The sequence below is a fragment of the Nuphar pumila genome, chromosome 3 (genome assembly GCF_984573655.1).
Source record: "Nuphar pumila chromosome 3, dmNupPumi1.hap1.1, whole genome shotgun sequence".
Taxonomy (NCBI): Eukaryota; Viridiplantae; Streptophyta; class Magnoliopsida; order Nymphaeales; family Nymphaeaceae; genus Nuphar; species Nuphar pumila.
The window spans coordinates 60,981,641-60,999,601 of NC_143251.1; the positions used below are offsets into that span (position 1 = coordinate 60,981,641).

Below are 17,961 nucleotides of genomic sequence, written 5' to 3' on the forward strand. Positions count from 1 at the left end.
ATTATGTGTTGTAGTACATTACCTAGACTATGTGCTACACGAGCATGAGTTTTTAATATTAGAATAGCAAGTAAAATCAATTTATGCATTAAAATATGCTTTCTAAACTTGTATTAGAAGCTAGAGTCTGAAATGCAGAGGCAAACTTTTTAAGGCCAGTTGTCACTTCCACTTATCATGCAGCTTATGCTGTTTCTTCATGTTATCCGACGTTGAAAAATGTTTTATTCAACATGAAAGTTGAGACGGGGAGTAGAAAAACATATGAGAAGATGATAATCAATGTATTTGTAATGTCAATTTGCGCCATTACACGATTCTATGTTAACCTTATGTGCTCATGAAAGCAGGACACAAAATTGGACTTACCCGATGCTAGTTTGTTGCTGCAGCATGCGTTATTCTTATTCTTCTGCACCTAGAAAGTCTACGAATGGTTGTCTTATATTTTCTTACTATACATTATTTAAAGAGGCCACCTGTAACCTATCTTGGAAACTTGAAACTGACTCACCAATATTGGACCAAGAATCCTTTGGAGATGTAAAGTCAAAACAACAGTTGATGGCATGTGGTCACTACTCAGCACTTGCTTGTGCTACTAGCAGAGCCAGAGTTGCAATCCTTCTGAATTGTGTTGTCTTTTGGAACTGCATTTATAATTTTATATCTGAAGCTCATTTCACAAATGTTGGACGCCACAGGATTTTTTCATTTGGTCTTATGGATCAGTCCAGTAAAGTCAATGTCCAATCACGAGAGTTAGGGTTAGGGAGTCCCATATACATCTGAATTATAATGAGATTAAATTATTATTAAATGTTAAGGAATTGCTGCAATTATTTTGTAGAATCGTGTGGAGGTCCCTACTCCCTTGAAGAGAATGAAACCCTAGAGATGCCTCTCTCTCTATCTCCGTGTGGTGTGGGATGTAGTAGTGTGCGTCAATGACTAGCCATGAGAACATGCCTGGCTAAACAAACATCAGATCGGGTGCCTGTGTACATTTTGTATGATGCATAAGCAAACAACCATTCCGCCAGGTTTTTTTTTTTTGTTATTCTTAAACTAAGCAAATGGCCTATGCTTCTTTATTTTCACGATAATGTGCCCAATGCTTTACCTTTAACTTGTGGCTAATTGTCAGTCACCATTTCATTAGATTTGAATTGAGTTATTTTACAACCCCGCAGGCATCATGCTCTTTGACTTGCTGCAATCCTGTGCTTGATTCTGACGCTCATCCCTTTTTTACTTTTTATACTAGGAAACTGGACATGTTATTATGTTTTCCCCCTTAATTTCTTTGTTTCTTTTTTGAAAGATACATTAATTTCTTTGTTGTTACGTGTATGTATCATAGTGCACGTTTCCATAGAGGCTTGCTCTGTTTTCTTGCATAAACTTGTCTTGTTGACTTTTTTGCCTTTCACCAGCTGATCCTTCTGGGCCTGAATATCTGAGTTAACACTGTATCAATTCAAAATATACTTCATTCTGAAAACGTATACATTTTTTTTCATCTCAGATGAAAGTTTTATTCATTGACATTGAGACCTGTACTGTTTGATTTGGTCATGCAAGTTGGTGCTATCTATATTTTTTATTTTTTCTTGTATGCAGATATGATAGAATGAACAAGAAGGGCATCTTAAATGGTTATTTTCTTTGGTTAACCATTGGCTACGGAATTGGTGAGTGTTAATTGTGTTCTTCCATTAAGTTGTATATGTCTTGTGTGAATTTGATATTTCTATAATAGACTTCTCAGGTGAGCTTACTCAGGTGAGCTTATGAAGGGACCACTTGCTTTCATACGTTTCTATTGTAAAGATGAAATTGTTTATCATCACTGTCATGCTTATTCACAGCAAAGATTCATAAGAACATGAAACAAGACAGAGCTGAAAAAGAGGGAATAATGGAAAAGTTGTGTAAAGATTAAAGGTGAAAACATTCCCGAATTGACATTACAGTGGAAGGATAAACTAATAACATACTATTATTGAACTTTGCCTTTCAGATACAAATGGAATTTTGATAAATATGTATGTGATTTGAATTTTGAGCTTATGCAACGTATAAATGTTGCCTCAATACCTCATCCTAAGGATGGACAGTATCAGTATCTTTTGATCTCTCATGAAATGTAGGTTTAACAATCTATGCAAGACTGCTTTTGTTATGGAAAATCGTGCAAAATCAATGGGTTTATGATCTTAAGAATGCCATAAGATTTCAAGTCCTCGATATCATAAGCTTATATTTGAGCAACAATCTTTTTTTACTGTCTTTCCTCTTCCCTTCGCAGATTCCTCTTGTGTGACTAGTTGAGGTATGGTTCAACAACAGATTGAGATGTTTCTATAGACTTGTCCATTTCTTTTCTTTTTTAATTTTCTTTTTTTCCATTGTCTTGAGCAACTTTGTAACCTCCACCCTTAACCGATGAAAGATTGCATTCCCTTTGTTCGCCTTTGTAGCCTTCTTTTGGAAGCTTTAAAAGAGCAGATTTGTTCCCATTCGGTCCCTTTACCACTCTTTGTTATGACTCCTTCTCTAGTTGATGGATAACCTTAGTGGGAGAAAGGATAGAGAGACATGTTAAAATATATTGTGTATATTTGATATACATGTATTCATACAATATACATATATCAAGGGCATTTTGGTCTTTTCCTGTTCTGTAATAAATACAGTCTAATAGGGACTGTATTGTCCTTTTATTTTACTTATTTTTTCTGCTTTTTTGTCATAAATATAAATATGACCGTTGGAGGCCTCCCTCTAGTGTACGTGTGGTTCTATAAATAGAGCCACACTCTCTTGTAAACATATGTTTTTCCAAGCATGTTTGTTGAAGTTATAAATTTATTATGTTAACATTATGGTGTTGTGTAGTTTGTGTTTTGTATATCTCCTTTGTGATATTGCGGTTCATTAGAGACCATACTGTGATTCGTGCACTTATGTAGCCTTTTGTTGGCATTGTGATTGTGCACATCTTGTTTTGTTTCATGGTATCAGAGCCAAGGCTCTCTTGTACATGTAAAAATCATCTTGGGTTTACTCTCTTTGTGGTGGTGGTCATCAAACTTGGTTCTTCAACCTCAAGCTTATTTCTTCAACATGGGTGAAAGTGACAAGCTCAATGAAAGCAACTACTTGATCGGGGCTACCCGCAATGGAAAACCATATCAAGGGGAAAAAGCTTTGGAGTTTTGTTAGTGGAATCAATAATGAACCTCAATTAAAGCTAACGAGAAGAGAATGAGATCAAACCAAAGTTCTCTCCGAAGAAGAAAAGGAAAAGACTTTGCAAGAATATCAAGACAAAATGGAAGATTGGGAGGCTAAAACGCTCAAATACTCTCATGGTTTATGCATACCATGGAATTCAAGATTACCACCAACATCATCAAATTTAAAAAGACATGCGATGCATGGATTTTTTTAAAAAGCATATTCATCCAAAAGAATATGGCTAGACTATATTATCTCCAAGACAAGTAACACACTGCTAAACAAGGATATAAGAGTGTAAGAGATTTTTATGGTCTCTTATTTTCTATTTGAGATGAGTTGGTTATGTTGGAACCAAAATGGGAAGGTTCGGCTATTGGGATGAGAAAACAACAAGTTTAAAGATAAATTCTTCTCTTTCCTATATGGTCTTCAACCGGAATTTAAGTTAGGTTATCTTTACTTCGTAGGACCTCAGCTTCTTCTATAAGTGATGCTCTTGCTCAAATATGTCAAGAAGAAATTAGACTTGGAACACACACGTCTAGTGATGAGGTGCTTGTCGTATCAAAACCCAAAAACTTTGTAAAGTCTTATAAACCTCCTCACTTTGAGAAAAAAATCAATGAAAAAGAATATAATGGGAGAGGATATAAGGGTGGTAAAATTACTTGTCACTATTGTAAAGAACCAGGGCATATAAGGTCGGATTGTCCCAAACTCAAAAAGTGGCCACAGTGAGTGAAGAGACTCCAATACATGAAGAAACAAGAAACGACAACAACTTTAATGATTTGATGATTGCCCAAATTGCGGAGGCCGTTTTACAAATCCTAAAAGTCACTCCCTCTACATCTGGTGTCGCCATCTCTTCCTCTTCTCCTCCAGGTAAGTCTTCTTAGATTTTAGATTCGGGAGCCTCTTTTTATATGACACATAATGAGTCTTTACTATCTTATTGCACTAATTCATATTTTTCATATGTGTCAACAGTCGATGGTACTCCAAGTTAAAATTATATAATTTTTTTACAAAACTACAAGTGATTCAAATAAGTTTTTTATTCCAAATGTTAGACTTATTCTAAAACTTGACCTAAACCTTCTTTCGGTTTCTCAAATTTCTGATTATGGGTGCAAGGTTTTCTTCTTATCTAAGGCTTGTTGGGTGCATTATCTTCAGTCAGGGAAGTTGATTGGGCAAGGCCATAGAAGATGATACCTTTACTATATGGACTCTTTATGTCTATCCAATTTATTTTTGTAATCATGCCCAAGAAATTGATTTAAATCTTTGGCATAAATGATTAGGACATCCAAGTATATCCAAACTATCTCTCTTTCCATTTTTGAAAAATTTTTGTAAGGAAAAAAAATATGTATCTAATGATTGTATACTCAAAAAAATGCAAATGTTACTTTTTGGATCTAGAACTTCTTTGACTAATGGAATTTTTGAATTGATGCATTCGGATGTATGAGGTCCCGCTCCCGTTATGTCAAAATGTGGTTTTTCATATTACGTTATGTTCATAGATGATTTTAGTAGACATATTTGGATCTACTTCCTTAAATTCAAATCCGAAGTCTTTTCATGTTTTAAAGATTTTCACAATCTTGTTAAAAATCAATTTAAAACAAATATTAAGATCTTCCGCTCCGACTCCGATGGAGAGTTTCTTTCAAATGAATTTCATTTTTATCTAAAAACCAATGGTATTTTACACAAAAAATCATGTCCTAGGACTCTTCAATAAAATGGAATTGCCGAAAGAAAATATCGTCATATTATTGAAACTATTAGGACTTTACTTATTTCAAAAGGACGTTCCAAAAAAGTTTTTGGCCGAAGCCGCTCTCACCGCAGTCTATTTAATAAATAAAATGCCTTATCAAATCTTAGAAAACAAATCTCTAATTGAAATACTTGTTAAAACTACTCCTGATTTGAAAAGATTAAGAATTTTTTATGTAAATGCTTTGTGCTTCTTGAAAAAATATAACAAACTCTCTCCTAAAGCTTTTGAATGTGTTTTCATTAGATATGCTGATAATAAAAAAGGTTGATTCAAAAAATTATAAGCTTTATTTATCTAGAAATATTAGAAAAATTCGAGTATACCTTTTTATTTGACTTATTGCCTAACTCTAGTAATGACAATAATAATGATGAAGTTAGTAATAATGTTGAGCAAAATAATGAATCAAGAGAAGAACAAGAACCGACTCATAACCTTATACAATAATCTAGACATGTCAATGGGCAACATCCATGTGCTTTTGAAAAATATAGTCCACCACTCAATGTAGAAGAACCTAGTGTTAGAAGATCTGAGCGAATACCTAGAATTTCAAGTAGGTTTGTTTCATATGAATCATTTTCTCCAAATTATAGGATATGTCTTTTAGCAATTCACTCATATCACGAACCATCCAACTATAGAGAGGCCAAAGACATAAAAGAATAGGTTGAGGCTATGAAAATAGAATTAGATGCTTTACATAAGGCCAATACTTGAGAAACCCAACATTTGCCCAAGGAAAAGAAGACAATAGGATGTACACGGGTATTTAAGGTCAAAGACAGGTCTCTAGAAAGATATAAAGTAAGATTAGTTGAAAGGGTATTCCCATGAATATGGTATAGATTATGAGGAAACCTTTGCCCCAGTAGCTTGCATGACCACAATTAGAACTCTAGTTGCAGTAGCATCTATTAGGAAATGACCTATATATCAGCTAGATGTTAAAAATGCTTTCTTAAATGAAAATTTAAATGAAAAAGTTTACATGGATCCTCCCTCTAATCTGACTATTGAAAATTATATGGTTCTTCGTCTTCGAAAGACTTTTTATACTTAAACAAGCCTCTAAAGCATGGTATGATCGGTTTAGTGAAACTATGATAAGTTTTTTATTTAAATCTTGTTATACTGACATTGTTCTTTTTGTAAGATCTACATGTACTTTACTTATCATTTTCCTCTTGTATGTTGATGATATGATCTGTAATGAAGTGCCAAATGAAAAGAGCAACGTCTCCAAGCGAAAGCACAAAAGCACGCACATACACAAGAGGCCACTAAAGGGCAAAATAAACCACAAAAGTGGTCAAGCACAAAAAGAGAAAAAAATATATTTCACTTCAATGAATGCTTCACTAGAAGCTTAACCAATACATGGGGTTGTGCCCCTTATTTATACACAGCAAGGGACCCAAGGAGGGGCTCCCATAGAGTCGTTGGAGCCCCTCCAACGGTCATATTTATGACCGTTGGAGGGGTCCAACGACTCTATGTGGACCCCTCTCCAATGAATAAAAAAAAGAAATTTAAAAAGCAAAAAAAGAAAAAGACTAAAAGGAAAAAGAAAGAAAAAAGAAAGCATATCAAAGATATGCGTGTACAGGTGAAATGACAAAAATACCCCTATCGGGTTTTACAAAAATAGATATATATATATATATATTTATATATAGATAGACACATAGACATATATATATAATATATATGTGTATGTGTCGTAATCTATATATATATATATATATATATATATATAAATATACATCATATTTTAACACCCCCCCTCAAACGCACGGTGAAATCACCGAGAGTTTGCTAAGGAGGAAGTAGAAGCGAGGCGAAGGCAAAGCTTTGGTGAAGAAGTCCGCCAACTGATATTCGGTAGAAACATATGGGAGTTGAATGGTGCCTCGTAAGAACTCATCTCGAACATAATGACAGTCCATCTCAATATGCTTCGTCCGTTCATGAAAAGTGTGATTGCTAGCAATATAAACAGAGCTTTGAAGGAGTTGAGAGAGAGACACCCATATCTTTAAGCAGACTTCTTAACCATATAATCTCAGTTGTGGTAGTGGCCATCGCACGATATTCTGCTTCGGTAGACGAGAGAGAAACTTTACGCTGCTTCTTACACCTCCAGGAGATAAGCGATTCCCCAAGGAACACACAATAACCTGTGGTAGAAATACGATCATCGGGGTTACCCCCCAATCAGAGTCAGTATACGCAAGTAAAGTAAGAGGTGAAGAAGAGGATAAGAACACTCCCTTAGTTATGGAGTTTTTTAGATATCTGATAATTCTCATAATTGCTGCCATGTGAGTAGTGGTAGGGGCAGTTTGAAATTGGCTTGCACTATGAACTGCATGAGAAATGTCAGGCCTGGTGATAGATAAATATGTTAAGGATCCAATCAATTGACGATAAGGCGTGGGATCTGCTAAAGGAGTGCCATCATTGGCTCTCATCTTGGCATTAATCACTTCTGGAGTCTCCACCCTTTTGTCATCAGTCAGCCCAGACCTAGCAATAATGTCAGAGGCAAGCTTCATTTGAGATAGGACATACCCCTTGGGGGAGTATGCAACTTCAATTCCTAAGAAATACCTTAGAAAACCCAGGTCAGACATATCAAAAATTTTCTTAAGAATATTCTTAATAAGATCAATACCTTTCTTATCATTACCTGTGATAATCATATCATCAACATATAATAACAGAATTGTTATATACTCATTAGAAGATTTAACAAACAAAGCAGTATCAGTGTAACATGAGGAGAAGCCATTATCAAGAACTACTTTGCTAAAAAGATCATACCAAGCTTTTGGTGCTTGTTTTAACCCATAAAGAGCTTTGTTTAATTTTAGAATATTACCTTTCCCAATTTCAAGACCCGGCGGAGGATCCATAAGAACTTCTTCACATAAAGTTCCATTTAAGAATGCATTTTTAACATCAAGTTGGTATATAGGCCATTGTTTGATGGATGCTAAAGCAATTAAGGTTCGTACACTAGTCATTCTGGCCACAGGAGCAAAGGTTTCTTCATAATCAATCCCATATTCTTGGGCATAGCCTTTTGCAACCAGACGGGCTTTGTATCTCTCAAGAGACCCATCACATTTGGTTTTGACTTTATATACCCATCTACACCCAATTGCTTTTTTTCCTAAAGGTTGAGGAATAATGCTCCAGGTTTGGGCCTTGTTAAGAGCCTCTAATTCGATTTTCATAGCTTCAACCCAATGTGGGTGATCTTTAGCTTCCTTGAATGAGGTAGGTTCATGATACGAATGTATTAACATGAGACAGGCCCTATAATTCGGAGAAAAGGATTCATAGGACACAAATTTTTGTGGTGGCCTACTAGTACGAGAAGATCTCCTAGGTAGATTGTTGTCAGTAGATTCTTCTAAAGAGAAGTCTTGAGAGTATCTGTCAATAGCAGGTTGATGTTCATTTCCTATCCGCCGGGTATAAACATTTATATCATTAAGATTTTCATTTTGGGAAATATTATCATGTTGTGGTATATCATTATAATGTGAAATTCCATCACAACTAGTATCACAAGTAATATCCTTAGGAGACTCGATTCTAGGAGCTAAGTCAAATAGAAAAGAATAATCGATGTCTTCATTAGATGTGTGGATATCAAAACCATTTTGTTCTTCAATAAAGTTTACATTTCTTGACACATATAATTTATTGTTTCGAATATCATAGCATCTATAGCCTTTTTGATTCTCACCATAGCCAATGAACACACATTCAATAGCTTTAGGTGACAACTTATCTTGTCCTTAACTAAGCACAAAACATTTGCATCCAAAGATTCTTAGTCTATTAAAATCGGGAGTAATTTTAAATAATTTTTCAAAGGGCGAAACATTTTTCAAAGAAGAAGAGGGCATACGATTCACAAGATATGTTGCGGTAAGAAGAGCTTCGGCCCAAAAATTTTTAGGAACATTTTTAGACACAAGAAGAGTTCTTGTGGTTTCGATTAAATGCCTATGTTTCCTTTCCGCAAGACCATTTTGTTGCGGAGTTTTAGGACAAGATCGTTGGTGTAAAATTTCATTTGTTTTAAAATAATTTTGAAAATCTTTAGACATGTATTCTCCTCCTGAGTCGGATCTAAAAATGGCTATATTGTGATGGAATTGATTTTGAACAAGAGCGTGAAACTCTTTAAAATTAGTGAAGACATCGGATTTATTTTTGACAATATAAATCCATGTGTATCTAGAAAAATCATCAATAAAAGAAACATAGTAAGAGAAGCCTCCTTTGGACATAACGGGTGCCGGTCCCCATACATCGGAATGCACAAGTTCAAAAGGCCTTTTTGACACAAAATTGCTATGAGAATATGGAAGAGAGTGAATTTTCCCAAGAATACAATCATTACATGTAAATGTATTTGTATTACAAAAATTTTCCAAAAATGGAAAAAGGTACAATTTGGAAATACTAGGGTGTCCGAGTCTCTTATGCCAAGTCTCAATATCTTTGGATTAAACATGATTACAAAATGATTTGGATGGCAAAGACAAAAAATCCATATAGTAAAGGTCCCCTCTTCTATGGCCTTGCCCAATCCGCTTCCCGGACCGGAGATCCTGCACATAGCAATGGGTTGGTGAAAACGAGACATTACATTCAAAATCGGTAATTTGAGAGACGGAAAAAAGATTTAAATTAAGTTTTGGGATGATCCGGATTTTGGGAACAAAAAATTCTTTGTTTTGGTCATAAATTTTCTCTAGGTTTCCAATACCCTCAACATTTAAAGATGTTCCATCGGCGGTGGATACATATGATTTAAATTTATTGAGACTTGGTTTTGATAAAAGCGATGCATTTGGAGTCATATGGAAAGAGGCACCCGAATCAAGAATCCAAGAAGTCATACCTGGGAAAGAAGAGATGGCGGCACCGGAAGTGGAAGGTGAGGATGATGATGTAGAGGCGTTCATCTTCATAAATTGTTGAAGAGTTTCGGTTAGATGAGCGATGGAATCCTTTATGTCACCATCCTTCTTAGAATCTTCATTGATGATTGGAGGAGTTTCTCCCACGGAAGCCACCTTCTTCTTGAATTTAGGGCAATCGGGACGAATATGACCCGGTTCATTACAATTATGACAAATGATTTTTCTTCCTCCACCACCATTATTCTTCCAAAAATGTGGTGGTTTATATGGTCTTACATTATTGCCGGGTCTAGACGCGGCATGCACTTCATCTACATCTCTTTTCAAGGCCAAGCGGGTTTCTTCTTGACATAAATCGGCCAAAATATCGCTTAGAGGAGTAGAGGCCCTATGAAGTAGAGATCCTCTAAGTTGTTCAAATTCGGGACGAAGCCCATGAATAAATTGAAAGAACCTCTCTTTTTCCATTTGCTCTTGTCTCATAGCAATAGCACTCCCTTCCCATTGCGGTTCGAGAAGAACAAGTTCATCCCATAAAGAGGATAGGGCACTATAGTAGTCCCTAATGCTCATATCACCTTGCTTGGTAGCTCTTACCTTTTCTTGTAAAAAGAAATGTCTAGCAAGGTCCCTTTGAGTGTACATACCTTTCATGAAAAACCATGCTTCATTAACCTTTTTGAATTTTGCAAGATTTGCACAAATCTTCAATTCAACATTATTCATGAACCATGCTAAGATTTTAGCATGTTCACTTTCCCAATCTTCCATTTTAGAAGAGTAATCAAGAATAGCATTTTCCTTTTCTTCTTCATTCAAAGCTTTTTCTTCACCTCCTTCAAATTTAGTTAACTTTAGTTGTGGTTCCGGAATGGTTCCACATACATAACCCCAAAGCTTTTTACCTTTGAGATTATTCTCCATAGCGGCCGCCCACATGCGATAATTGGTCCCATCCAACTTGAATGAGAGATCGATCTTTGCATCTTTGTTGGCCATTAGAAGAGAAAAATTATAAGACAAGAGAGAGGAGAGGTATTACTTGTCAAGGGAGAATCCGATGAAGCCTTCTTAACCAAGGCTCTGATACCATGTAATGAAGTGCCAAATGAAAAGAGCAACGTCTCCAAGCGAAAGCACGAAAGCACGCACATACACAAGAGGCCACTAAAGGGCAAAATAAACCACAAAAGTGGTCAAGCACAAAAAGAGATAAAAAAATATATTTCACTTCAATGAATGCTTCACTAGAAGCTTAACCAATACATGGGGCTGTGCCCCTTATTTATACACAGCAAGGGACCCAAGGAGGGGCTCCCATAGAGTCGTTGGAGCCCCTCCAACGGTCATATTTATGACCGTTGGAGGGGTCCAACGACTCTATGTGGACCCCTCTCCAATGAATAAAAAAAAGAAATTTAAAAAGCAAAAAAAGAAAAAGACTAAAAGGAAAAAGAAAGAAAAAAGAACGCATATCAAAGATATGCGTGTATAGGTGAAATGACAAAAATACCCCTATCGGGTTTTACAAAAATATATATATATATATATATATATAGACACATAGACATATATATATATAATATATATGTGTATGTGGCGTAATATATATATATATATCTATATATATATAAATATACATCATATTTTAACAATGATCATCACTGTAAATGATCAGAAGGAAATTAAAGAAATTAAAATTATGTTCAAGAAATCTTTTAATATGACTGACCTTGGTTTTTTTAGATATTTTCTAAGTATTGAAATAACATATTCACCACAAGGATACATTTTGTCTCAAATAAAGTCTGCAACTGATATTATTGCGCGTTTGGGAATCACAGACACAAAATATGCTGACACTCTTGAAGTAATAAATGCTAAGATAGGAGCTGAAGATGGAGTTTTATTAGATAATCCAACTCTTTATAGGCAACTTATCGGATCACTAATGTATCTATTTATTACTAGACCACATATAGCGCATGCAGTACATACTGCTAATCAGTTTCAGCATGTTCCTATAGCAGTTCACATGAGTGTTGTGTTAAGAATAATTTGATACATCAAGAAGACTATATCTAAAGGGCTATTTTTATCCTCTTCTTCACCTTTAAATCTTATTGCTTATACTGATTCTGACTGGGAATGGGATTTCAATAAGTGACACTCAACCACTGGTTTTTGTGTTTTTTTAGGGGATTCCCTCATTCTTTGGAGATGCAAAAAGCAGCAAAAAGTGTCTTTATCTTCCACGGAAGCTGAATATAGGGCGATTGCTACAACAACAACCGAGGTTGTGTGGATGAGATCTTTACTTGTAGATATGGGTATTGATGTTTCAAAACCTTCAAAGTTGTGCTGCAATAACAAGAGTGCCATATATATAGCCAGCAATCACATGAAAGAAAGAATCATATCGAGATGGATTGCCACTATGTTCGAGAAGAATACTTAGGGACGATTATCAGTTCGAGTTTTAGATTGCGGACTTCTTCACCAAATCTCTTCCTCTACCACGTTTTTTGTTTCTTCTTAACAAACTTTCGGTGATCTCATCGTAAGATTGAGGGAGAGTGTTAAAATATAGTGTATATTTGATATACTTATATTTATACAATATACATATATCAAGGGTATTTTGGTCTTTTCTATAATAAATATAGTATAATAGGGACTGTATTGTCCTTTTATTTTACTTATTTTTTCTGTTTTTTTGTCTTTTAGTCATAGAAGAGTGTTGGAAAGCATTCCAACTAGTCGTTGGACTGCTCCCAACGGTCATAAATATAAATATGATTGTTGGACTGCCTCCCTCTAGTGTATGTGTGGCTTTATAAATAGAGTCACACTCTCTCGTAAACATATGCTTTTCCAAGCATATTTGTTGAAGTTATAAATTTATTATTTTTACATTGTGGTGATGTGAAGTTTGTGTTTTGTATATCTCCTTTGTGAGATTGTAATCGGTTCATTAGAGACCATATTGTGATTCGTGCACTTGTGTAGCCCTTCGTTGGCATTGTGATTGTGCACATATTGTTTCATTTCAAGACAGTCCTAATGACTACTTTAGGGATCTAAGGATAGATGAAAGATAGCCAGAGTTAGTTGGAGGAGCTGCAGAATCGCATCATTGACCAATCAAGTTATTGAAATCTGATATATTCTGAAATAAGGAATCCAAACTGATCTCATGGAATGCAGATATATGTACGATCTGCAATGGGTACCCAATTATGGGTCCAACTTGACTACCCTAAATTTTTTTTTTAGATTATTCCATGGCAATCAGTGACTTTTGCTATGTCTAATTATACTATATATGTTTTCGTATGAACATTAGTGGTGCACGCACATAAATTCTTAACCCTTGTTTACAAATTACAACACAAGTCACGTTAGGATATAATTCCATTTAGAGGATCCGTAGGCTTCCAGAGAATCTCATTATCTTTTTAATATTTGGTATTGAGCGCACTTATTATATATATAAATCTTGGACCTGGATGGTACTATATATGCTTAGTGGTGCACGTACATGAATTCTTAAACCTTGTTCATAACACAAGGCACATTAGGATAGAATTCCATTTAGACAATTTTTAGGCTTCCAGAGAATCTCATTATCTTATTAATGTTTGGTATTTAGCACACTTACTATATATCTAAATCTTGGACCTGGATGGTTTACTTCATTTAGATAGAGTAACCTCATGAGCTTCAAATTCCCAATCTGGGATACATTGGGCTTGGACAACATTTGGACCCATGGGTCTGAGCCCGATTAACCCAAGTGTAGACTTGGCCCGATGGCAGGCCAATTACAATTGTTTGAGCTTGGTTTTCAAAATGGACTTGATTGGGGTTGGCTAGGCCCGATGAGGAGACACTGTTTCTACCCTCATGCATGATGTCCTTAATAGCCCAACACAAGCCAACTCAAATTCATGTCTGCCACTATTTTCTAGGTATGAGGTGAGGAGAAGACTAGAAGTAGTTTGTGGACTAATCCACATAGGTAGCAACTAGTCCAACTTTTTTGTCACCTAGAATCATTAAAGCTATTTGACAAAATGTTCACCAATTAGCCTCTAGATCCCTTGTCACAACCCTAATTTCCCAAATTGTGACGGAATTTATATAAATAACAATGATGAGGCCTATTCCCTATAGGTTGCAACATGTAAAAAATGAACGAGGATATTACAAAATATTTCATTACTGGAGAATGATAATGAGAATGTCAGAATCTTAATGAGCAAATAGTTCTCTTAAAGCAACATTGTAAAAATTGTGTTGTATCATATGATACTGTGATATGATATGTTGCATCACAATATTGGACTCCCATGTAATATGATATGACATGACATGACATGACATGATATATATATTTATATATTAAAAACATTAGGTTATTTTATTGGGTCATATCGACCCATATCGTATGATACAGATGGTATCATATATGTTGACACTAATCGAGAAATTTAAGTTCTCCGTGTCCAGAAAAGGGTATTTGACCATTTTTGGGTTCTATTTTTCAAGTAATGTAAACCGTTTTGTCCCCATTTTGACACTCAAAATAAAAAAATACACCTTTTTCATTGTTTTGCACATTTTATTGCTATTCCAGCCGATGTTTGTGCACATACTATTGCTAGCTTAGAAGCAAATGACAAATGGACACCGCTATTGCCAAAGTCGTCTCGGATTTTAAAGATGAAATGTTTGATGAAGATGACCTACTATCATCATTGCCAACTTTAGAAATTGATGAAAGTTCCCAAGCTTATAAAGAGGCAAGGGCGAGAACTTAGAATTAAATAAAAAATCTACATAGAAAAATTTTGTAGGTAGTTTCCCAGCTCTAGCTCTGATGTGTTTTATGTGATCATGTAATATTTTTGTTTTAGTTATTTATAATTGTGTTTTCTTTACTTATTTATTAATGCTGAATTCTTTGGGTATTGATTGCTATATATTGGTTATTTTGTTAGTTGCTATACTATTATTTAACATGTTTTAGTATTCTACATGTAGGTGTATTTGATGTTCTAGACTTCTAATATTTTAGAGCTTAAATATATAATTTTTTATTGTGTTATGATTTTTTCTAATTTTATCTACTTGTTTTTTTTTTAATTCTTTTGGTGATGTACTTAAGATATGACGTGATACAGTATGGTATACTCATATCTTGAACACTTCCAATATGTCTTCCATATGATTTTCACAACATTGCCTTAAAGCATTTAAAGTGTGAACTTTTCATTTAAAAATAGGTGTCATTTTCTTGATAAACTCTTGGTAATTCTTGAATTTGATCAGTCATCTCACTTTCTTAGGTTCAATATTTTCTTTCTTTATATGATACAAATAGCACATGAGCCAAGCCAAGCCTGCTGCATCTAGGCTGTTCAATAAACAATAGGTTCGGTTCAAAACTTATTAGGCTTGAGCTTGCCTTAGCCAAGCTTGATCCAAGCCACATGTAGTAAAAAAGAAAAATCTTATAAAAAGAAAAGAGGCCACAAGACTTGAGCCTGTGACTCACACTTAAAATAATGATAATAATAATAATAATAATAATAGAACCATTCAGGTATGAGCTTTATGTGCTAAAACTAAAAATATGCTAGAAGGTAACTATACATTTTAAACCAGCTCATAAACAAACTTGCCAAGATTTTGAGCCCAAGTTCAAGGATCAGGCTTGTCTCGTTTGACCAAATGACTTTAAGACAAGGGTCAACCTTGACTTGTTTAGCCAAACGAGCAAGCCTGAGCTGGGCCCAGGATTTTCACAAGATGGTTGGCTTGTTTTGCAGTGCTAGTCATGTGTTCGCGTGTGCGCACGCACACACACACACACTTGATAGTCCTTAAAAGCTTGCTGGAATATAAGGGAGAACAGATTTGTGATGGTTGTGGCCCCTGATTCTCTGTAAAGTCGGTGATAAAACTTGTATCTTTATTAATATATACCAATTTCAAGCCCAACTACGAAACAGTAAATCATTGTATAATTACAACCCATGCCATAACTAAACCAAACAATTAAAACCTAGTTAGTTGCAGAATTTACATGACTCCCATGGCTTGTCATAGCTAGAATGACTAAAATGCTTATCTTGACTGAAATTGCTGAAGAACTGTTTTGATCTAACAATCTGTGTGCATGCACACACACAAAGATGACTACACACACACACATATATATATATATAATATTCGATAGGCAATTTTCTTTATATTTTTTCATATATATATATATATATATATATATATATATATATATTTATGTTAGAAATCTCACTTCTTGTTCGTTTAGTAATTGTAGTGCATGTATATTAAAGTTTTTAGCTATGTGAAATTTTGAAAATGAATACCTGCTTCATGCTCATATCTTAAAAAATATGAATGCAGGTCTCTTCCTCACATATCTTGCTTTATATTTAATGGACGGTCATGGCCAACCTGCCCTTCTTTACCTTGTGCCGTGCACATTAGGTATCAAGTTCATCTTTACTCGGCTTGCATTTACGAAGAATAATTGGTGACCAGATTTTGAAGAGCTATTTTTCCTTTTTCCATGGTGCATTTCAGGTTTAATGGTTGTATTGGGCTGGCTGCGGAATGAGCTCAGCAATTTGTGGAACTATGGCACGTCCCCTTCTATTGATGCTACAGCAGAAGCTTGAATGCTTGCCAGTCGGAAGGGAAAAGAAAGTCTTGGAACCACTGATTAGTAGTGATTCCAATTGCTCCAGTGTAAGGCATCCACATCCAAGTCTGGTGCAGCTGATGCCATTTACTTTTATTTATATCACGCTGTAAAATCTTTGTTGTACTATCTAACTGCCTTTGGCTTCTGGTGGGGAGGCATGCTCAAGTTTTCCTTCCCATGTTTCTGTTATAATTATCCAATGTATCATTCTCAAAGTAGAGAAGTTCTTGGTATAGTTGATGTTAGTATTTTGCAGATTTGGAGTGCCATTATTCTGTACATGGGGAACATGCCATCTGAACAGAGCTTGTCAAACTTAAAATCCCAAAGAGTCCTAGGTCCATACTGATTTTAAAGATTCAGTGGATACAGTTGGGTGGATGTGATTTATCTTACACTTTAAGACTGAATCTTTATAGCCAATTAGCTGCTTGACGAAATTATGAAAATGTCTTTTGGAGCGTCTCAACGGTTGATTGATCTCATCTTCCTTTGTCCAAATTGAAATTACTTTTGCTGTAATGAGTGGAACATGTGAACTTATTGGTCTACTGTAGTGTGGATCTTGGCAATTCTGGTCAATTGTGCAAGTTTTGGCTTACATTGGGAACTGCCTTTCTGATGGATTCTTTAAGTTAATGTAAGCATTGGCTCTTACATGCAGTTGACAGTTTAAACTATGGTTTTGAATCTTTTGATTATCTGATTTTGCGTGATATGGGACATCCAAGTAGTAGTGCAAATGGATCGAACTCGGTTGGTTGGACCTACAATCTGAATCGTAGACAGTGTTGTACTTATCAAGTTTCCAGAAAGTGCTTTGTCCTCGTAGTTTGTTGTTCGTTCTCCATACTTCTCAAGTTTCCAGGAACAATACCTTTTAAGGTTGCGTTTGGATAAGGGGTTAACTGAACACAGAAGAAATTATGAATAGGTTCCTATAAAATGTGATTGGTGGGTGCCACCCTTCCCTCTAAATTTTGAGAATTGTCATGAACACAGGATTATATTGCAAGTATTCCCTTGAAAAATGATTAGGGAAAATCCATTTAGGGGGGCAACCTTTTGCCCTTAATCCCAAAAATGGGTTTCATTTTCTGAAATTCCTGATATGCGCCGTAGGTTTCCTAGAAACTGTCGAATAGGGACTTGGGTTAACATCATTCATCTAGAAATGCGTAATTGGTTTCCTGTATTGTCCCTTGAAATTGAAAAAGACTCATTCATGCTCATAAGAA

The 17,961-nt window shown here is 35.2% G+C and overlaps 1 protein-coding gene across 2 annotated transcripts in view; it reads left to right on the plus strand.

Moving 5' to 3' along the window:
• Positions 1–17,305, plus strand: part of LOC149842984 (signal peptide peptidase-like 2) — a 142,189-nt gene extending 124,884 nt beyond the window's left edge. For both annotated transcript variants that reach the window (XM_089999531.1, XM_089999532.1), the window contains 3 exons: positions 1,624–1,694; positions 16,423–16,506; positions 16,603–17,305. In XM_089999531.1, coding sequence (XP_089855657.1) covers positions 1,624–1,694; positions 16,423–16,506; positions 16,603–16,697 — 250 coding nt within the window. In that variant the 3' untranslated portion in view covers positions 16,698–17,305. The remainder of the gene's footprint in view (positions 1–1,623; positions 1,695–16,422; positions 16,507–16,602) is intronic.
• The last annotated feature ends 656 nt before the right edge of the window (positions 17,306–17,961 follow it).